The sequence below is a fragment of the Caretta caretta genome, chromosome 9 (genome assembly GCF_965140235.1).
Source record: "Caretta caretta isolate rCarCar2 chromosome 9, rCarCar1.hap1, whole genome shotgun sequence".
Classification (NCBI taxonomy): domain Eukaryota; kingdom Metazoa; phylum Chordata; order Testudines; family Cheloniidae; genus Caretta; species Caretta caretta.
In genome coordinates this window covers 7,924,244-7,947,147 of record NC_134214.1, presented here as the reverse complement: position 1 = coordinate 7,947,147, position 22,904 = coordinate 7,924,244, and the positions used below count along the sequence as shown (strand labels likewise).

Genomic DNA, 22,904 nt, shown 5'->3' with positions numbered 1-22,904 from the left:
GGAGGGTTTGTCCATCTGGAAGTGAGGAGCTCACTAGCTCTCACGGCGCTGTACTTCAGGGTCTAAATACCAGCAAGACAAGACAGACATCCAGGGGACACTGAAGAGGGTCTATCCAGAGACATCCAAGGGACAGTGAAGAGGGTCTATCCAACAGCAGAATAATCTATCTTTGCAGCATTTTCTTTAGGTTTTGATTTTCGCATGAAGATGTAATAAAAATCAAAACCTAAAAAAATAACAGCAGAGTAGTGACACCGCAGGGTGAGCCAGCAGGGGAGAGAAACAGCTGTTAGCTACAGAGAAAGAAGTGCACTTTGTCCCTCCAGGGGAGAGCGGGCCACCTACACAAAATCCAGCGGGGATGGCAAACCTGTAATGTGAATATAACATGACACTGCACATGCAGGAACTGTTACCACTCTGCTAGGAGAGAGCAGGCTTTGAGCACCAAAGGCAGAGCCTGCCATGTAAGAGAAATGAATAAATTACAGCTCTGCAGCTTCTCCTCCACCCCCATCAAGAGGAACCTGTAGAGAGTTTATCAAGCACTAACTGTGACCTTTGGACAGGCTCTGAATCCTAGTACACCCACACTTGTTTTATTCTTTTGATTTCAAGTCTGGAGGAAGATGGAGCTCAGTTTCAGGAAACAGCTGACACTGGCTATCTAGAGTCACGGCATTAGAAATAATTTTATTTGTATTGGCATTAGGCAAGATGAGGACCCAGAATCAGCCCAAGTGCAGACCTTTAGCCTCCACAGACCCAAGCAGTTTTGTATTTTTTTTAAAAATACACTGAGCATCAAAAAAGTTTCAGTGAGCATCCAGATAAAAGAGACTACAATAATATGCCATTGGAAGCAGCTCTGAACTGCACTCTCACCTCAGTGGGAAGAGAGGGCTGAGGTGTTAGCTCCCCAGACTTGCTCGAACACCAAGTAAGGAATAGCCCACATGGCATGGACAGGAATAGCCCACATGGCATGGACACCAGCTTGATTAGATTCAATGATGGTTGCTAAAGCAGTGATTTGCTTCACTTTCTCAACATGTTTGTGCCATCCTCATCACCACCATAGCACAGGTAATCTCACTACTGAAGTGAGGAGCAGCTAACAAGCTTAAGCGTTTGAGAATGGGGAAAGCTCCATCAGCCTACACTTGAGAACACCGGAAGGCAGAATGCAGGGGAACTTTAAAGCAGAGCTAGAAGCTATATGGCCCTGCCCCATACAAACTACACGAAGCTACTCAGAGCCAACGCTGGGGTGGGGGTAAGCTATGGCTGACTGGATCCTGGCAACTAACTGGTAACTCACCATCTAGCAGCTCATAGATCAGCACAAAATTGTTCTTGATGTTTTCCTCGCTGATCTTCCCGAAATAGGCAGTCATCACGTCGCACATCTTGTAGAGGAATTCAAAGACCATGGCAGCATTGACATTCTGCTTGGTGACTGCAGCCAGCCAGATGTTGGAACGCTTGACATGGAAGAAACTGGTGCGGGCAATGTTGGTGACAGGCGAACGCACCTGCTGCCGTGCGTGGATGACATTGACACGGAAGGCATCCACTGCATTCCGCCTAGAGGGTTGTCACAAGAGGCGGAAAAACAGAATTAAACTCCACATGCACTCTGCAGATTGGTCAGAAACTGTAGCCAAGCTGCTTAAGGACTACATTTGTTAAGCTACAGCTACATTTGCCTGGCCCTTATCAGGAAGGGTGTTTGGGACATTATAGCTAATGGGGTCTAACAGAGTTCAGGAACAGAGTTAACATGTTAAATCCTGCAATATACTATGTGAGGGGGACGAGGAAAGAGAACCTACTGCACCTTTAAGAAGCTTTGGACTACAGCTCAACGCCAATTCCTATCTGTCTCCAGATGGAAGTTTCTCAACTGGCCTAACAAGAGGCTTCCTCTCAATTCACATTGCTAGTGCTCCCTCATTGGCTAGCACTGTCAGAGGCCAAAAGGCATAGCAGGCTGTGGCCTAGGTAGAGAGAAACCCAATTCTGACTAAATATACAGCCTGTTACTTCCTATTCTCCACTCCTTAAAGCTTCACAGCAGCCTGGCTTCTACACCTGCTGCCCCCCACAACTTGCTTGATGTTTAGGTTGACTGCAACCCCTTCTGCATGAAAGGAACTGCTGTCATATCACATGCCATTGTGAAAATCCATCAAATCCTACTAGATTCACTTGCCTGATATACGGAGGCAGGCCGTGTCAGGAATGGGATTGTTCCCAGATGTGCTTAATCTCTGAACACAGCAAGCATTAATGAGGAAGCTCAAACCAGTAGGTGAAATGTAGAATTTAGAGCACATTTTACTTGTTTCCAGTCTACACTGCTAGTCCTTATATTTCAACTATAGAACAGCAGAGTGGTTTGACTGATAGCTTTTAGAATTCCAGTGGTGCAATGGAAATGCACTAGTGTAGTTGCATAGTGCAGGCAGGTACTGTGCAAGCTTCCCTATGTAGCTCTGCCTTAATCTCAACATGATGCACTACCATTCTGGTCCTTTGTCTTAAAACCCACTACACAGTTGACAATTTATGTGCACTAGACCAAGTCCTTACTGTACAAATGCCTTTACTTTTGAGAGATGTGGAATTTAAACCTAGAACAAACTCCAGAGGCTAGCTCTTCAACCTTCTGCATTATGTAGCAGGAAGGTTTTGGCATCCTGGCCACTGCATAGTTACCAGACTGTACTCCCATAATTAAGCTGAAAGTCCATTAAGACTAGGAATCCAGGGAGTAAGTCAGGAGGCTTTTTACACTCTTTTCTTGATGCAAGCCTGAGAACTAGTGTCTGTACACCCAGGAATGAGCTAAGAGCCATACAATAGTCCTTCAATACCTCTGCTCTGGGGGACTGACCCTATGATATAGAACAGGGTTTCTCAAACTGGTTTGTAGACCCCGGGGGTCCATGAAGGTACTCCAGGGGGTCCACAAGTCATGTCCAGAGCCACTGGCCCTGCTGATCAACTCCTCCCCCTCCTTCCAAGTTCAACGGCATGCAGGAGGCGCTGGGAGGAAGGAGAAGGAAAGAGGTGGGAAAGAGGGGTGGAGTGAAGCAGGAGGCTTGGGGGTCCAGGAAAAATTTTAAATCAAAATGTGGGTCCTCAGGTTGGTAAAGTTTGAGAACTGCTGATCTAGAAGATAAACGCTATTTCTAATAGGCTGTTAGGTGTTGAACTGCCTACTGCAATTCTGATGCCTTTGCATTTTGGTAGTCAAGATACTGGGTATAGTTAATATTAGTGAGTTGGATAGTAAATACTCATCCTCAAAATGGGTTAAGTTCCAGCCCCTTCAATCTTTGTCACTTACACTTGATAACATACATTGTTACTAACCAAGAACCTTGAAGAATACTAGTTTAGTTTCTGTCTTCAAGAGGGAGACAAGTTGATAAGAATTACCTCTCATCCCGAAGAGTTTAAGTTCCTCAGTAATACTTAAGTGTTACCCAATAAACCCTACAATGAATGATAATGCTCCAGGACTGAGCTAAATCTTCCCCCCACTAACACTAATACTAGCCCCAAGAGTCATGGACTGGCCAAGAGAGAGGAAGCCTCAAATGAATGAAACTTTTAGCACATCAATTCCCCACTTTGTTGGGCCAGTCATGGCCTGCCACGCGTCTCTTACCTATTGCTACAGCAGCCAATGAGATGGGATGGACAGAAATGGCGCCAGCGAAGAAAGGAGGAGTGACAGCAACAAGAGAAAGGGTTAGAAACACACACAAGGCACAATGAATCCAAAGAGATAAGGAGAGACCAAATAGCACCCCCTCCCCATTTCCAGGCACAAGAGGCGAAGGAGGTACTTCATGGAAAGTCAGAAGCTGTGACAGCAGTGAAGCAATTGCAGACAGAAACTTAACATGCAGTGGTCACTCAGCAGCCGTCTGTGCCAACAGATTTCTGTGCTGTTTAGTTGCAGCTCTAATTGGGCGTTTAGTCAGAGCCATACCCAAGTTGCTATCAGTATTACCCAATTTGCACTCTTATGTGCAGTTTATTACAAATAAAATAGCAGACACCAAGAATGAAGAAGCCTCAAAGTGTGAGGCTGCATCTAATGGAGAAGTCTGCTTAGAGTTTAGATTTCTCCTACCAGCAGACATCAGGCATGATATTACTGATCGGACTGAGGCACCATTCTCTCCTAAAAGGCTGTTTTGACTGAAGCATCTGAGGCTTGGTCCAACCATAGGGAATTATAGAAAGGCAGGCACAATCAGAGCACGAAGGAGAGATGGCACTTCCAGAAGATTCAGATGCTGCACTTTACCATCATCATCTTGGCACAACTAAGACCGAGTGTGTGATAATCAAAGCACAAGATCAATATTAAGAGAGTCTGGTTTGAAATCAAATGCTCAAGAATTAGAGGATACATGCAATTTGTCATTTAATGGCACATTCCTACCAGGTGGCTATATGGAGATCTGCATGTTTAAATGCAGATAGGATTACTTCAGGAGTTAACCATACAAATAAAAACTGCACTTGAAGGTTACAGCGAACCCTTCCATGTAATCTTGAATTAAATGCACTGTGCTTGTGTTTCAATATGGAGTTTAAGAAAGGTAACAAGACCATTTATGCATGCATCTAGTTAAATGGCACTGGCAGATGCTCTACATGCATTTATTTCAAGCCATTCTTTTAGAGAGAAGTTGCAAGCAAACAAATCTCAAGTTTGAGTGGTATACAGAAGTGCCAGGAAATTCAAAGCAATGGTTACTTAACTGCTACTCTGCTCACTGGACACCAAGTTACCATATGCAGTTTAAGATTTTACATATGCACAAGGGGAAAGAGTTCTAGCTACTGTAGACCCATGGCTTTGAGTTTCTCCCCCAGTGTGTAGGTTTCAAGTTTCCACAGAGTTTGGCAGGAGTGAAGGGGCCAAACAAGAGCCAAGGAGTCAGAAGCCTTAATTTCTCAGAGTTCACATAAAGCATAAGCAGCAGCACAAGTCTTCCCAATCCCACCCCCATCCAGTCTCACTCCTCTCCCTCCAAACGGACATCCGGTCAGTGGGTCTCAACTCTGGCACCGAAAGACGAAATTCAGGTCATGAGCTACCAACCAACAAGGGCATCAGCAGTGATTGTTTGTGGCATGCATACCTCCCCTCTGTGCATGACATTCATGTTGTCTTTTGCATTTACATCACTGTTCAGCTAAGATGGTTTGGAAACAAGAGCCCACAGGCTCCAGGAGTCAATACAGCCATTTAGGATACTGAGTTGATCCAGCAATGCTTTAGCAACAAGCCTGGAGCATTTCATACCCAGATTCCACTTAGGACACTGGACAACAGTATTTTTTATTTCCTTTTGAATACTTAGAAGCTGGATAGTATTCCATTCTCTTTGGACTCTAATGATGTGCTAAAGGGCAGAGACGGGCCAGCAACAGCTTGAAGCAGACATGGCTTTGCTATTTCCTGGTTTGGACATTAGCATCAAGCTCTCCTTGCTCACTACACTTGCTCAGTACAGCAGAAAACCCTAATTTAATTGCTCACTTCCATCACAAGTTTTTAGCATGCACAGGACACTCCCTACCAAGTTACAGCTATTTATAAAAACAGCATATGTGGGCCATTAGCCAACTCTGTACCAGGTTCCACCACACTGACAGAAGAAACCCCCAATAATTCTTTGGGCACTTTAAGAGCCAGGTGAAGTTCCTGCCAGAAGATTAATTGATCTTTACCAGTTTTAGAGGCTACAAGAGAAGTGAAAGTGAAGCAGTTTTGCAGAGCTGCAAATTGTGAGAAACGCTTCACTCCAGAAAGCTTCTTTCACCAAAGTTTATGCTCTGTCCTTAGAAAGGGGTGCTGAAGGCATAAGTACCCACTTCACTCAGCCACATTAGGAGTTTGAGCATATGTACAGGCCCAGGCCAGGCCAACCCACTTTATAATCTCCTCACCAACCATGTATCCTCACCAAGCAGCTGTAGTAATTTTAGAGACCTACTTTTACAGTTCCTTCCAGACAAGTCATTTAACATGGGCCTCAATTCCCTTATTTCTAAGAGGAGGAAAGTTACTGAAAGCAAAATCCAGATACAGTATTCTGATCTCCACAGCCGTGTAGAGGTAGGAGTTCCCCTTCAGTAAAATGAGGTTAAATGGGCCCAGGCTGGCTAGTCAATTTGCTTAGCAAGGCATAGGTCATGTTTCTCAACCCAGGGGTCATGATGAATGCGTCAAAGGGACAAGCAGAGAGCTGCAGAGTGAGCCCACCCTGTGCTTACCCTTCAGTGGCAGCTCTAGTCCCACAGAGCTGGCTGGGCTCCACTCCTTGTTCCAGGAGTTGCAACCAGGTCATGGGGTGCTGTTCAGGTTTGGCCCAGCTCCTCCATGAGAGCTAAGAGCCAAATATGACTAAGTGGTTCTCCAACCCCAAGTACCAGATCACAATGCCACTCACAAGTTTAGCCCAGCCAGTGCAGGGTACCAGGCAAACCTGAGCAGTGCTGCAACCCCAGAGATCACAACGCCCAGAGTGGGGACAGGAGCTACTGGAGCTGCTGTTACAATGCTAAATAAATACACTGTGTGTACTTATTAATATATATTATATATCATGGGTAACATTTAAGCCAGTTTTTTGGGGTTTTTTTGCACACTAAAGCTATTTACTAGGTCATGACAGGCCATCAAGGTTTACAAATGGGTCCTGAGCCCAAAGAAGGTGCAAACTGCTGAATGAAGTACAGGACTGAGAGCAAAGGCCAAGGCTCCAGTACTGCTACCTTCTGTTCTGCCAGGAGCTTTTTCCAGTCACAAGGGTGACTTTCCATGCAAAAAAGGTCAGATGCCTCACTGCACGTTAGGTTCTGAAATACGGACATGCTGGCGGTGCAAAACAAGGGGAATTGCAAATTATTTGGCCCAGCTACAGCCTTTTGCTGGCCAGTGTTTCAATGGATGCTATTCAGATAAAGCATCCTTAAGTGGTGCCATTTTGAGAGGCATTAGAATCAACTTTTAGCTCTACAAGGTTGCAGAATTCATACCCTTAACTGAATTCTTATGAGACTTTACATGTTGATATTTGCATACTTGTTTCTCCACTACACATTCTGCATTAGTGTAGGCGTGCGTGTCAATACCCAGCAGATCACACAAGGTTCAGAGGGCTGTACGCATCCGATGAAGTGAGCTGTAGCTCATGAAAGCTTATGCTCAAATAAATTGGTTAGTCTCTAAGGTGCCACAAGTACTCCTTTTCTTTTTGATTTGATTATGTGATTCCAATCTGTTGATACTGGACATTAGCTAGAATCCACTAGAGGCAAGAGTTTCACTATATAAAAAGGGCCTTGCATAACTTTTTTTTTTTAAAAGGAAAAAGCTGCACTTGAGAGTTGGACTGCTAACTTCACTGGGATGCTTCTGTCTGGTTTCCATCTTAGGAGGCACTAGCAGACACATTATTCCTGTTAAGCACGGCTAGATCTTTGGATTCTTGACTTGATAAATACAGAGGTCAGTGACCCATCATCAGGGATTGGAAGGGACCTCAGGAGGTCGTCTAGTCCCACACCCTGCTCAAAAGCAGGACCAAACCCCAATTTTTGCCCCAGATCCCTAAATGGCCCCCTCAGGGATTGAACTCACAACCCTGGGTTTAGCAGGCCAATGCTCAAACCACTGAGCTATTCCTCCTGCAGGTAAAGCAAGTTTTAAATCTATTCTGGCTACCATAAAGACAATGGCAGCTGAATTTAGGCAGCCCCTAGTGGATATCAGAGGCTTGATCCAAGCAGTAAGAATGAATTGCATGCTGGGCCCTGTAGACCAGTGGTTCTCAATCTTACCCGACTTATGTACCCCTTTCAGGAGTCTGATTTGTCTCGAGTGCCCCAGGTTTCACCTCACTTAAACTATTTGCTTACAAACTCAGACAAAAATATAAAAAAGTGTCACAGCACACCGTTACTGAAAAATTGCTTACTTTCTCATTTTGTCTGCATGAAATTTTTGTTTGTACTGACTTCACTAATGCTTTTTATGCAGCCTGTTGTAAAACTAGGTAAATATCTAGATGAGTTGATGTACTCCTGGAAGACCTCTGCGTACCCCCAGGGGTATGCGTATCCCTGGTTGAGAACCACGGCTGTAGACTACCTCTTTTATACAAGTCAGATGTAACCTTCAGCTCCTGCGACCTAGGCAAACTTTGCCCAATGGCTTTGTGGGCAATGCGGCCATATCCAAGTATGGAAACATACCCTCTTTCTCCCCATGCTCGTGGGGAAGACTAGCATGTGTCCCCTAGGCCTGGTATGTGGTATACACTCAAATGCCATTTTACCACTCCTGCTTTAACTGCAAATCTACCAGCTTCACTGTAAGTTAGGAAGCATCTCCTTACAGAGGTTTTTAGCTGAGAAGCCCAGCCTTACTAGCAGGGCACTTTTTACCATCACCTGAAGGACACCCAATATTCAGAAACAGATCTAGAGTACGTCAAAAAATCCTGCTAGTTAAGTTAACGTAGTTATGAACTAGTCTCACATGCATACACAGCTAATGCAGAGGAAGCAGCTATGGAATGTTGTCTGCACAGTGAGTGGGACTAGGGTGCAGAAGCTTTAAGTTGGAGTCAAGTTACTTACCCGATGTCATCACGGTAGACTCGAGAGATTAGAACCTCTCCTTTGTGATTATAAATGAACAAGCCTCCGATCATGATGGAACCTTAGTCTTCTCTTTCCATATTGCATAAGACCTGAGAAGACAGAGGGAGCATTAGGCTTTTTGTATGGCAATAAGTGGTGTAATTGTACAGCATTAGACTTTTCACAGCACTAAATTCTATCAGCTGGGAGATTAGCACAAATGACCCATGTATGTAGAGTCAGAATCACTGTAAAAGGTGAGAATGAGAGTTCTGACAGGTTTGTATTAAGGTTCTAAATCCCTACATGAGGTTACAGGCTTGAATACACTATCACCTTAAAGATTCTACCAATTAGAGCCAGGTGGAAACTTTACACAAGCACTGATGTGGCTTCTCAACTTGTCAGTTTACCAGGCTATGAGCGCAGCCCCAATTATTCAGGAAAGCGAACACTGATCTGTCACCCTGAAACCACAAGCTTTGTGGCTCAGTCACTCTGGACCTGTGCGTATGCCCTTGCTGGCAGTGCCACGGCAATAAGCAATCTTGAACTGCTGTTCTACAAAGTTCAAAAGGGCATTGGGACAGGATTCTTACATCCTGAGATCTAAAAAGTTTGAGGTGGTTAAAAAAACATGTTTTATCTGGGAACTTCCAGACTACTTTACTTACTCATGATTTTTACCCCAAGCAGAACTTCTCCCTGACCCCCAGTGCAGTGATAGACAACTATAGAGTTTATTCATTCTGAAGTTTACTTATGGGTGCACATTTTGTAACTTGAGTAAGCTAAGCCTAAGAGATGAACTTCCTAGTTAACGTATTAATGGCACAGAATGACCTGTACGGTTCACATCAGCAGCAAGGAGCTTTATGATACTACTTGGTATTGCATGAAATTTTGGTGAAGCTCTGAGGATTTTGCCTCTTACAATCATATTATGCTTGAAGCTCCAGATGTAGTAACTGCATAAACTGTGGGTATTCAAGCTAAATAGCTTGAGTTGACAATTTAAGCTGTTCTTTTTAAATAAGAAAGTGTTGCCCAAGGGTTTCAAAGGAACCTCAGAAGTGTGACCACCAAGTGTAAGGCAGCAGTATCTGTCCATTTGCAGAAACAGCCACAGCCTGAAACAATAACTCAGACCTGATCTACACTTAAATTAGAACACTCTAGGGAGGTCATTCAGGGCTGTGAAACATTGTTCCCTGAGTGCTGTAATTAGGTCAACCTAACTGTAGGTGTGGCTAGGTCAATAGAAGACTTCTGTAGACCTAGCTACCACCTTACAAATGGATTAACTATATCAATGGAAAAATCCCTTCCATTGATGTACGAAGTGTCTACACTACAGCGGCTGCAGCAGGGTAGCAGTGCTGAGATAGTGTAGACATGTGTAGGCCTGAGAAGGATATATTGCAGCATTTGTCTCAACTAGGTGTTTACCCTTAAGTGTAATGAAAGAATATTTATTCTGAAGTCTGATGAAACCTTGACCAACACTGGCTAATTTACTGCTGATCAATTTAGCCAGAGCAAGCTAGTTATAAGGCATAGCAAGGTAGCAAATTGCTAACCATGGTTGCAGGAATGAAGAGGAGTGCCACACCCCCACCTTTTCACTCAAATTTAGAGTGATTTCTGCACCTTCTTAAAGGGAGAGTTAGAAATTCCCTCCCCCCCACCTCAATTTAGTAATTCATAGATTCCGAGGCCAGAAGGGACCACTGTGATCATCTGGTTTGACTTCCTGTGTAAACAGGCCATAAAATTTCCCACCCAAAAGCATCTCTTAAAAAAATAAAAATAACAAAATAAAATCCAGTCTTGTTTTAAAAATTGCATTGATGGAGAATCCAACACGATCCTTGTAAGTTGTTCCAGTGATTAATTACTCTGACTGTTAAAAATTTATAACTTGGAGTCTAAATTTGCCTAGCATTGATTTCCAGCCAGTGGATCGTGTTGTATCTTTCCCTGCTATGCTGAAAATATTTGTTCCCCATGTAAGTACTTGACTGATCAAAGTCACCCCTTAACCTTCTTTGTTAAGATAAATAGATTCAAGGAGCTCAATCTATCACTATAAATCATGTTTTCTAATCCTTGAATTATTCTCATGGTTCTTCGCGGACACCTCTCCAATTTATCAACATCCTTCTTGCATTGTTGACACCAGAATTGAATATTAGACACAATATTCCAGCAGCTGTCACACCAATACCAAATACTTAGGTAAAAATCTACTCCTACTTGATTCCCATTTATGCAGGGGAGGATTGCATGAACCCTTTTGCCCACAATGTTGCACTGTAGCTCGTGGTTAGCTGTTCATCCACCACAGCCAAGTTTTCTCCCCCACAGTCACTGTTTGCCAGGATAGAGTCCCCATCCTGTAAGTATGGCCTACATTCTTTATTCCTAAAGATTTATGTTTAGCCTGCTAAAATACATTGTTTGCACACTGCTTACAAAGTGATCCAGATCACTGTGTATTACTGTATCATTCTGTCACCTTTATCAGTGATATTTGTGTGTTTTCTTCCAGGTCATTGGTAAAACCATTAAATAGTACAAGACCAAAACCCGATCCCTAAAGGGCCCACCCCAATAAAAATACAAACCAACCACCTACTTGATGATTCCCTCTTCACAGTTATATTTTGAGCTCTATGATCCAGCTTTTATGACATTTAATCTGTCATGTTAATTTTATATTCTAGGGTGGTTGTTTTTTTAAAATCAAAATGTGTGGTACCAAGTTAAAGCACCTTATAGAATTCTAAGTATTACATCACACTATTAGTTTTATAAGAAAAGATGAAGTTATTTCAGCAAGATATGTTTTCTATAAATCTATACTGATTGGCTTTAATTCTTGAACTAAGATCAACAGCCTCCTAGATGCCACAAACAAAACCCAGCTCCTATACCATCAAAGGTGCCAAGAGTCCCAACTTCCGGAACTGCCAGAGGCTGTATGCCCACTGTGACTGTTTTGGGATACAGTTACATGTCAAATCAATGTTACAATGTACTACTGATTTTTTTATTTTTTATTTTTAAAAGTTTAAGTCAGCACAGGAATTTAGCTTAATAGCAGTTACACTAAGGGTATGTGTTCACTACCAACGTTAAAGCGCTGCCGTAGCTGTGTAGTCGCGGCTCCAGCAGTGGGAGAGAGCTCCCCAGCAGTGTAAAAAGGGGGAGTAGCTCCCAGAGCTGGTTCACTGTCTACACTGGCACTTTACAGCGCTGTAACTTTCTCGCTCAGGGATGTGAAAAACACATCCCTGAGTGCTGCAAAGTGCCAGTGTAGACAAGCCCTTAGACACCTCCCAGTAGAGATACTCATATCCCTCCACTTCAGCAGAATTCAGGGCCCATGCCTGCCTGAAGCTACAGGCAAGTGCTGAGCCCAATATATCATCTAGTATTTCTAGAGAGGAAAAGTATTTCATTGTATTCATGGAGTCTCAAAGCAATTATTTTATTAGAGTTTGTTCATCTTGACTCAGATCTCTCTCATTTCAGGCAGAGTCCACAGATAAGGAAAATGTGACTCTGAATTGACTTGTAATGGTTTACTGCAGAAAAGCCCACTGCCACACAGCAGTATAAGTACTGCATTATGCTGTGCTGTTTTATAAGGAATGGTCTGTTTTCCTATGTCTGGACAAAACCTAAAGTGCATTCTGAGCGTTATAATAGTATGTTGACTAAGTACACTGAATAGGTACAGAAATCCAATGACCCATACCTATGGCTCCTTCAATCACATTAGTAAAGCAATTCACAACCTAATGAAGTGTCCGAAAATGCAAAGACAACATTACTAAAGCTTCATAAGAAACACCATTGATCTAACCCAGTATGCCCCATCTAGTCCAGTATCCTGTCTTCCAACAGTGGTCAATGCCAGACACTTCAAAGAGAAGGAACAGAGCAGGGCAATTATCCAGTGATCCATCCCCAGCCATCCAGTCCCAACATCTGGCAGTAAGAGGCTCAGGGACACCCAGAACATGAGGTTGCATCCTGACCATTTTGACTAATAGGTCCATCAATGGCTATCCTTCATGAACTTTAGTTCTTTTCTGAACCCCGTTACAGTTTTGGCTTTCACAACATCCCCCCGCAATGAATTCCACAGGTTGACTTTGCATTGTGTGAAGTACTTCCTTTTATTTGTATTAAACCTGCTGTCTATCAATTTAATTTGTTCTTGTGTTACATGAAAGGATAAATAATCCTCTTATTCACTTTCTCCACACCATTCATTATTTTAGAGATTCTTTGTCATGTCCCTCCCCATAGTCATCTCTTTTCCAAGTTGAACAGCCCCAGTCTTTTTAATATATCATATGGAAGCTGTTCCATATCCCTAATCATTTTTGTTGCTCTTCTCTGTACTTTTTCCAATTCTAATATATTTTTTGAGACGGGTCAACCAAGACTGCACACAGTATTTGAGATGTGGGTGTACCACAGATTTATAATGTGGCATTATGATATTTACAGTCTTTTTATATATCCCTTTCCGAATGGTTCCTAACAGTTAGCTTTTTTGACAGCTGCTGTAGATTGAGTGGATGTTTTCAGAGAACTATCTGCAATGAGTCCAAGATCTCGATCTTCAGTGGTAACAGCTAATTTAGACCCCCATCATTTTGTAAGGATAGTTGGGACTATTTTTTCCCCCATGTGCATTAATTTGCTATTTTATTGCCCAGTCACCCAGTTTTGTGAGATCCCTTTGTAACTCTTCGCACTCTGCTTTGGACTTAATACTAAATCACTCAGAATAGTTATCTGCAAATTTTGCCACTTCATTGTTTACCTCTTTTTCCAGATCATTTATAAACATGTTGAATAGCACTAGTCCCAGTACAGATCCCTGGGGGTCCCAGCTATTTACCTCTCTCCATTGTGAAAACCGACCATTTATTCCTACTCTTTGCTTCTAGACTTTTAACGAGTTACTGATCTACGAGAAGACCTTCCCTCTTATTCCATGACTGTTCCAAGTCATGGCATCTTGGATACCAGTAAGCCAAGACTGGATTAACACTAGGTCTATACAGATACTATACCACCAAAACGTATATTGAAGAGGAATGCAACTTTTTATACGGCCAAAAACCTCTGTGTAGAGGCAATTATAGTGGAGTAAGAGTGTTTGCTGGCCTAGCTTATTTGCTCAGAAACAGGTATAAAGATGATATACTGGCAAAAGCACTTTTGCTGCTATAAACTGCATCTATGGGTAAACTCTTTCTAGTATCGGCTAGACTTAAGACTACCACTGGAAACCCAGATGCTAATTACAAATGTCATCAGCTTTTACCCACTACATTGATCTCTAACAAAAAGAGCTACTCTACAGCACCTCACAAGGAACTACATGCTTCTCCATCACCACACACCAGAAACAATGCAATCTAAGATCCCAGACAGATTTGATGCCATCAGGAAAACTAGAAGTGGTGTAGAACTGCGCTTCTGTATTGTAAGTGCCTACAAAGCCAAACTTACATACTGCAGAGTTTTACCACCTACACTAATGACACAATAAGTTAAAAAGATGTCTAGCTGCAAGCCATGGCCTTCTTCATCCTTTTCAAAGCCTCCACTTTGCACTCAAAGTACAATAGTGCAGAGAATGGAAGTTCAGCAAGGAGAGAGTTACGTAACTTTGATGACCCTAGATTCTACTCTGCACTTGTTCCTGACACTTCAAGTTTCCAAACTATTTGTTCTCTGAGAAAAGTGATCAAAGGTTTTTCCCTCCACAGAACAGCCAAGATCAGCTATTTGCCAGTGAATCCTCATGTGTGCTTACTGGCCTCACAGCCACTAAGAGGTTGCCAGACTGAAGACAGCTTTTATCTATGACAGACAGCTGCTTTAATACAGATCCAGTTTCTGCAATGCAATTGTTTGCCCTCTTCACTCAATTAGCTCCTTCAAGTCATAGTATCTATTCTAACAGCTGCTCTTGTGGCTTAGTCCAGAGAGTCGTACAGCAAAGATGATAGCAGACAGGACCCTCACAAGCAGTCACAAGAATGTCAATATGCAAGTATTTCACAGCTCTACACTTGGTTAACCAATGGCCACATGCTGTTCTTCCCACCCATCCCAAATAAGTAAAGGATAGCAAGAAGCAACAAATGGAAGGAGATACTGAACTATATGTACGTGGTGTTCCTAGAACACACCAAGAAAAGAAGCTGAACTATTTTGTCCCCTGCTTACCTCAAGGGGATCAGGAACAGAGGGGTCTAGAGATGACAAGTACAACTGGAAGCATGACAAGACTTCCACGGAGAGACATTTTAAAAAATAAATAAATAAAAAATCAAGCCAAAAGTGGAAGAACATATAAGATAGCAAATGGTACTGAGTCATGTATTATCTATGCTCAAAGTAATATTCAAATTCAAAAAGCCAACACATTTTAAAAAAGAGGAAACATTTACTCAATGCAGTTTTAGCCTAGGGAACTAACTGCTACACGGTCGCAAGCAGGAGAAAAGTTGGGCAGATTTCTAGAAAGATTAGGTATTCTTATGGGGTAAAAGACATGACTTGGAATAAAATGTAAAACATCATGCTCAAAGGCATTCGCTATTAAGACATTTCCCCTGTGGACATACTATTCTTATATACTTTTCTACTTGAGTTAGTTACATATCCTGAAGCATCAAGTGACAGAGGTTTTTGGACTTAGTGGGTTAGTCTGATCTGGTATGGAAGTTACTTGTTTTTAAACCCATGCCTTTATAAGCCAGCAGAGTTCTGATAGTGATGCAGTGATAATACTTAGTACATCACATATTCAAAGTATGTACAAACAAGCTTCAGCTGCCAAGCAGCAAGGTGGTATGATCCGAAAACAGGATGAGTGACTCAAGGCCACATTAAGTCAGAAAAGACAGGATGCTTACAATTCCTGTGCCATGTCCACTAGCTCATGATCTCTCTAATTTGGCTATTAACAGAATACCTATTCTGCCCATTACTGTCTCAATGGGCAGCTACAGTACCATCAGTAGGCTACATGTAACATGCTTTGAAATACAGCCTTTGGAAGTCACAGTATCCATAGGCCTGATATCTTTAGCAAGGTAACAGCACCCTGCCTACTGGGATGTAGAGCCTATAAAATATACCAGTGGTTTTCAAACCTTTTTTCTGGCGACCCAGTTGAAGAAAATTGTTGATGCCCGTGACCCAATGGAGCTGGGGATGAGGGGCTGGGGGGGGGGAGGGAGTCTCTCACAGCTGGGAAGGGGAATAGGGTGCAGGCAACAGGGGGTTTGGAGTGCAGTAAGGGGCTCTGGGTTTGGGACAGAGCTCAGGGTTTGGTCAGGGGATTGGGGTGCGGGCTTTACCTCAGGTGGCTCCTGGTCAGCAGCACAGCAGGGATGCTAAGGCATGCTTCCTGCCTGTCCTGGCACCGCAGACCACACTGTGCCCTGGAAGCAGCCAGCAGCAGGTCCAGCTCCTAGGCCGAGGTTCACAAGCAGCTCCATATGTCTCTTGCCCACAGGCACACCCCCCCCCAAACTCCCATTGGCCAGTTCCTGACCAACGGAAGTGCAAAGCTGGTGCTCAGGGTGGGGGCAATGTGTAGAGCCCTGTGGCCCCCTGCCTAGTAGCTGGGCCTGCTGCTGGCTGCTTCTGGGGCACAGCACAGTGTCAGAACAGGTAGGAACTAGCCTGCCTTAGCCAGGCAGCACCGTCAACAGGACTTTTAGTGGCCTGGTCAGTGGTGCTGAGACCTGCAGTTTGAAAACCACTGAACTATGCTGTTCAGAAGATTAACATTTTTAGTTAGCATTGGGATACTTCTACATTAGTACTGCTGGATAGCCATGGTCAAGTTACAAAGTTTATGTTCACTGTTATTCATACTTGTGGCTCAACTGCACAACTTCAGAACACGAAGTCAGGTGTTTGAATACACTAGGATAAACCTTTTGCAACATGCTGGCAAGATTAGTCCAATTGCTATTAATTTGGCTAGTGCTGCTTGTTATCCACTTCATGTACTTTTACTGTTACTTAATATGCAATCAAGACAAGAGTATGTTGTGTTTTACAGTAGAGACTTTGAACGTAGAGCAGACAAAGCAAAGTTTCTCCATCATATTAAAAACACTGATTCAGTGGACTACAGAGACATTCCTAGATGCTTATGTAATTTGCATGAAGGTAGATCCATAAAACAAACAGCTCTCTCCACAGCTCATGTCAGAAGTCTCTCCTCATCCTGCCTTCAACAAGTTTCCTAGAAAGAACATCCCAGCCTTAAAAATAATCTCCCTTTCAGGAATTCAATATGATTTAAGATTAGACTATTTTTAGCTTGCCAAAGGAAAAACACCTGTTTTGATGAGCATCAGTACCAGACACAATGTACCTAGGGCCCTACCAAATTCAGGGTCCACTTTGGTCAATCTCATGCTCACTGGATTTTAAAAATTGTAAATTTAATGATTTCAGATATTTAAATCTGAAATTTCACGGTGTTGTAATTGTAGGGGTCCTGACTCAAAAAAGGAGTTGTGGGGAGGTCTCAAGGTTATTGTAGGGAGGTCTCAAGGTTATTGTAGGGAGATTGTGGTACTGCAACCCTTACTTCTGCACTGCTGCTGGCAGCGGTGCTGTCTTCAGAGCTGGGCAGCCGGAGAGTGGCAGCTGGGAGCTCAGTTCTGAAGGCAGAGCCGCTGCCAGCAGCAGCGCAGAAGGAAGGATGGCATGGTTTTGCCACCCTTACTTCTGTGCTGCTCCTTCAGAGCTGGGCCCTCGGTCAGCAGCTGCAGCCCTTCGGCCACCCAGCTCTGAAGGCAAAGCAGAAGTAAGGGTGGCAATACTGTGATTCCCCCCCCCCCCCCCCCCAAAAAAAAAAAAAAACTTATGACCACTCACCCACCCCGCAATCCCCTTTTGGGTCAGGACCCTCAGTTTGAGAAACACTGGTCTCCCATGTGAAATCTGTATAGTATAGGGTTAGGGTAGAAGCACACAAAGGACCAGATTCCACAGTCCATGACGTGTTTTTCAAGGCCTTGAATTCAGTAGGGCGTTAAACATAACAAACATCACACAATACAAGGGTTCTTGATATGAAACGCAAATCACACCCTCCCAGAAGACTGCTGAAGTCTAACCAACAGCCATTCATGTAGTTTTCTGACCAACACCTTCATTTGTCTGAAATATTCACATTGATGGCCTTAGGTTCTCACTTGTCTTTGTACAGTGAAACACTCCATTTGGTTAGTAAGAAACCTAGATACTTATTAGCTTGTCATCTTAGTCAAAACGTCAACAGCCTTCACTACACTAGAGAAACTAGGACCCATAATCCAACACCAGTGCAGCTCTACTGGTGGCAGAAATGGTGAAGGCTGTAGCACAGACAGTATTTAGGCAGATCTGCCACCATGTTATCCAAACACCACACAAAGCTGTTTGGTGGATTATAGATCTTAGTTTTCCTATCTATGATCCCTATATAGCCCCATTACTACTAAAGAGTGCCATGCAATCTTTAGTGTATTTAACCTCACAACATCCCTGCAAGGTAGGGAAGCATTATTTCCATATTACAGAAGAGGAACCAAGAAAGAGACTACTGTGGCTTGCTCAAGTTCAGGAAGTCTGTGGCATAGCAGGGAAATGAACCCAGATCTCCTGTGTCAAAGGTCAGTGCCTTAACTACTGGACAATCCTGTTTAGAACCATGGGATGTGTCTGCACAAGAGAGCTTAAAAGCTTTCATGCCTTTTGTCATAAGTAAATAAGTGGGCTGTAAAGCACAAACAGCATGTAGTGGTTAAAAAACGCAGGCAACAGTTTAGATAACTGAAACATTGCTATATTTTGTGACTCATAGCTGCTGGAATCAGGAGGCCCCCATAATAAAAATCCAAAATGGAGTTAAAGCAAGCTGCTATGCACAAAGCAGAATGACTCAGTCAGAATGAGCAATCCTTGTTACTGGGAAACAATCAGCCTTGAGCGACTAATGTTCTGTTCTTCTCTTTACACTTTCAGGCTTTTCAAGGTAGCTTGGCCTATGCAGGCCCTATACTTCCTCAGATTTAGCACCCAAGAGAGGTACAAGATTAATGGCTCAGCTCTTGAGCTTTAACAACCTACAATACAAGTTATTTATCCTGAAGAAACTTGAAGCAAAGGCTAGCTAGGCTTTATGCTCCATCAGAAGCAGATTAAGGAGATCTTTAACCTGAAGAAAAAGAGCTGTGAAAATGCAGTTCCAGTCTGCTACTGTGAATGCAGTTACCACTGTTGTGTGTGACAAGCCTGAACCTAGAGCTGCGTGTTCTGTAAAGATGTTACAATCCTCGCTTCCCCCCACCGCCCAGCTACAGTACAGATGTGTTTATTCTAGTCTCCAACAGGTACTGTGACAATAGGCTCGGTCTGAAGGAATACTTAGGCCTGGGTCTATACCTGAAATTTAGATTGACCTAGCTAGGTCACTCAGAGGCGTGAAAAAATTCACTCACACACACACACACACACTCACTCAAGCCCCATAGTCAAGCCTATCTGACCCCCGATTTAGACATGGCTAGGATGATAGAAGAATTCTTCCATCAACCTATCCACCGATGCTCAGAGAGGTGGATTACCTACATCAACAGAAGAACTGCTTCTGTTGATGTGGGAAGCACTTATGCTATGAGCACTATAACAGCATAACTGCATCACTGCCACAATAGCGTTCACAGCGTAAACATAGCCTTACTCTGTTAAATCACATGAGTTTTGAGGGTCAGTCACATGTCAGTTTCTGTATAGCAGTGCTCAACAGGAACTAGATCCTTCTCAAATCTTCAGACCCAACAAATGGCTAGAGACTTACCATCCCTTACAGTTAACAGCAAGTTACTTGGCAGAGATACTCCAACTAATCCCTCTACAATTCAATACAACTACACCCAACAGTGAACACAGCTGAATGGATCCAGAAAAGTGCTGGAATTCAAAGGTGGGGAACACAATGGAATTTTCTTAGTCCATCATATCTACTTATAGATTGTTAAGTCCAGAAAGGCCCATTAGACTAGATTTAAATTCTCTTGTCTGTGTTAAACAGGAAATTAATCTGTATTAAGCCTAATGCTTTAGTCAGTCTCAAATTAACTTCCAGTGAAGCATTCATTCTAGATTTGATGCCATCAGGAGGGGGGAAAATCCACCACTTACTTTGGTGATTTATTAACTGTTGCAACACTCTTACTGAAATTTTCCTAGTGATCATTGCCAGCTCCAGTGGGGGAGGGATGGGGTGTACCTCAGCTTTGTATTACTGTTTTAGCTTTTCAGTTTAGCCACCTTCCATGGTCTGAAAGGGCACAAGGCCCCACTGGGCAAACTTAACTCTGCATTTAAATGTCCTTGTTTTTGAAAAGTGATCTCAGTATATCCTATGCTCCCCTGCCTCCTCCCACTTCTCCTGGCTCCTTCTTGCCCATTACCCCTGCCAAAGACTGTACTGGTGTGTTTTAGCCCCTTCACAATCTTGTCATCCGTCTCTACTTTCCCAGCACAGCCTGCTTCTTCCCCAGATCTGAGCCTAATATATTGGGGAAAGGCTCTACACAAACATCTGCAGCAAAGGTGGATCAGAGAGATGTGAAATGATCCCCTTCACTTCATTGAGATGTCTGACCACAACACCCAATGGAGAAGACTACAGACCAACAATAGCTCAGAGGTGTGAACTGCTTCACTTGTCTCAGTAGGTGTTCACGTCCCCTCACTGAGGCATTAGTACCCCAGCTAACACATGGAGGAAGGAGAAGGGCTAAGACTGCCAGATTTCCAACTCACATGGGGGTCCCTACCCTTCCCAGGGCTACAGAATACCATTTGTCCTATTCCCCTCCACCCCCACCCACCCACTGTGAAACACATCCCCCTCTAGCCCACAATCAGCAGCCTGAGACAGGTCTGAGAGTGTCATTTCCACACCACCAGCCAGCCAGGCCAGAGGGATCAGGGAGGGAAAATGTGGTGCTGACAGGCACTCCTAACTCCCCGCAACCCACTTGCAGCTTCATACCCTACTCCCCCCCCCCCCCACTTCCCCATCCTGAGGGCACCCCACCACACACACACCCCTCTTATAGCAGACTGAAAATGAAGACACCACCATTCATTACACTAATTCCCTCCATTTCTCTAGGAAGGGACTAGCAGCTTTCAACTCACACTCAATTCCAGGCTCTAAACCAGTGGTTCTCAACCCACAGGCTGCTTGGCAGCCTAATCAGCACACAGCTGCAACCCATTAGACATCCTCAGGGCCATACAGATAGTACTGTGTGGATGCAGCCTAACCCAGATAGCTGCATATGCAGCCCACAGTGGTACATAGGTTGGGAACCACCCCTCTAAACCCTAATCTCAGCAGTTTCTTGCCATCACCTGAGTAAGAGGAAACATATCTGCAGAAGCTACAAGTTCAAAACTTGCCAGAAGATGTGTTTCTCCTCTTTCTAGGAGAAAAAAAAAACACACAAGTGTCATTAAGGCTGTTATCGTATCCTAGTATTATGGAAACTACCATGGACTTTCCTAAAGCAAGCACATGCCAATACACATTTCTTTCATAAAGCTAATGGGCTAACTTCTATTCTCACTGGCTGACTTCAGAGAGCTCCTCTCCTCAGGGAAGCTGTGTAAAACATCTCTGCTAAAATTCTGAGCCCAGCCTCCTGCCATGAAAAACTGACGTACAGGATAGCCAAGCTTCTCTGTGCTGCACCCTCACTACACCTTTGAAATTGTAGTCTTAAAGCAAGTCTGTAAGCAGGACAGGAATTCTATTCTATTCAGATCCTATATGGTCCTCATCACCATAACAAAGGTACAGCTATCACCACCCAGCATAACCAGAAACCCCAAAGTACTTCTGTTAGCGCAGCATTAGCAGAGAAAGGTTGAAGTCTTTGCATATTTCCAGTCGTGCTACCACCTATCTTTAAGGAAGACATTATGGGCTTCCAGCCATGGACACACGTGCTAGTCCTTACTATTAAGATGTCCCTCCACCAAAGGAGAAGGATAGCAGGTAGCAGCAGTTTGTCAAAGCAAACGGGCTCTTGTCTGATGTAGGTCAGCGCTTTTCAAACGAGGGTGTGCGTACCTGTAGGGGTACATGAGCTCTACATCGGTGGTACGAGAGAAAAATCCTGCAATGGCAAATACCACATTTTATTGAGTAAGACTTGGAAATCTAATCATAGGTATATTATGACCGTATCTCAGATAGGGGTTTGCAGTAAATTACATTATTTGGAAAGGGATATGCTAAAAGTTTGAAAACCACTGTTGTAGGTGATCAGAGCAGCATTTGAAGCATAGTTTATCTGGCTGCCTTACCCAACAGCTGCCAGAAAGGAAAAGGTCAAGACTTGGTAGATGAATGCAATACCCACCAAGTCACTCCAGTGATGTGCAACAGCCCCTTTGTAAAACAAGTTGGTAGTTTCAGTCCAGTTCCTAGTAGCCAATAAGAAGTTTGGCTGGATGAGGAATGCGGCACTCTGGTGGGAGCCCATGGTATTGGAAAAGCTTGCACTGCCCTTACCCTGGCTGTACCTACTCCAGCTAAGAGGAGCTCAATCTCCATGGCTCCCAAGCCAGTACCCTTCCCCAGCACAAACTGCACATGGATGAAAATGCATGAAAGCTGAAGAGTAACTATTTCCTCGGTATGTATGATACTTACACAGCACTGCTTTTCACCAGCCATCACTTAATCTGGTCTGCTGTTCACTGCCCAAACCATTTTGTGTATATTTAGTAGCCTACTAAATTGGTTTGAGCTGTGATTTTCAAGTAATGAGTGAGGTTCCTGAATATTAATAAGCTTTATCTGACTAAGCAGCCCAAGACCCAGCAACATCTAGAGGAGGACAGCCCTAGGAAGAATCCAGGAAAACGTTCCCTCTGAGTAGCAATATATCTACAGGAATGAGTCACAAGCAACCCCCAACTGCCACTGATGCAGGAATTCAGAATTGCATAAAGCATTACATGGTAAAGCAGATTGCTCTTGAAGCCCAGTACAAGTGTGACAGTGGCTGAAAGAGGAAGAGGATTAATTCACAGATTTGAGTTAAGCAAAATGAGGTTGCTTAGTAAGCCAATTACTTTCTGGTTAGAGT

At 43.5% G+C, this 22,904-nt stretch overlaps 1 protein-coding gene across 4 annotated transcripts in view; it reads right to left on the bottom strand.

Moving 5' to 3' along the window:
* Positions 1-22,904, bottom strand: part of AP2M1 (adaptor related protein complex 2 subunit mu 1) — a 42,554-nt gene that overhangs the window by 15,196 nt on the left and 4,454 nt on the right. Inside the window, exons 1-3 of one of the 4 annotated variants that reach the window (XM_048862919.2) lie at positions 21,881-21,910; positions 8,683-8,795; positions 1,325-1,590 (exon numbers count right to left, since the gene is read on the bottom strand). In XM_048862919.2, the coding sequence (XP_048718876.1) occupies positions 1,325-1,590; positions 8,683-8,756 (340 nt within the window). In that variant the 5' untranslated portion in view covers positions 8,757-8,795; positions 21,881-21,910. Of the gene's footprint in view, positions 1-1,324; positions 1,591-8,682; positions 8,796-21,159; positions 21,205-21,767; positions 21,911-22,904 lie in introns of those variants that run through there. The other 3 variants (XM_048862917.2, XM_075132074.1, XM_048862916.2) reach the window with 3 other exon arrangements.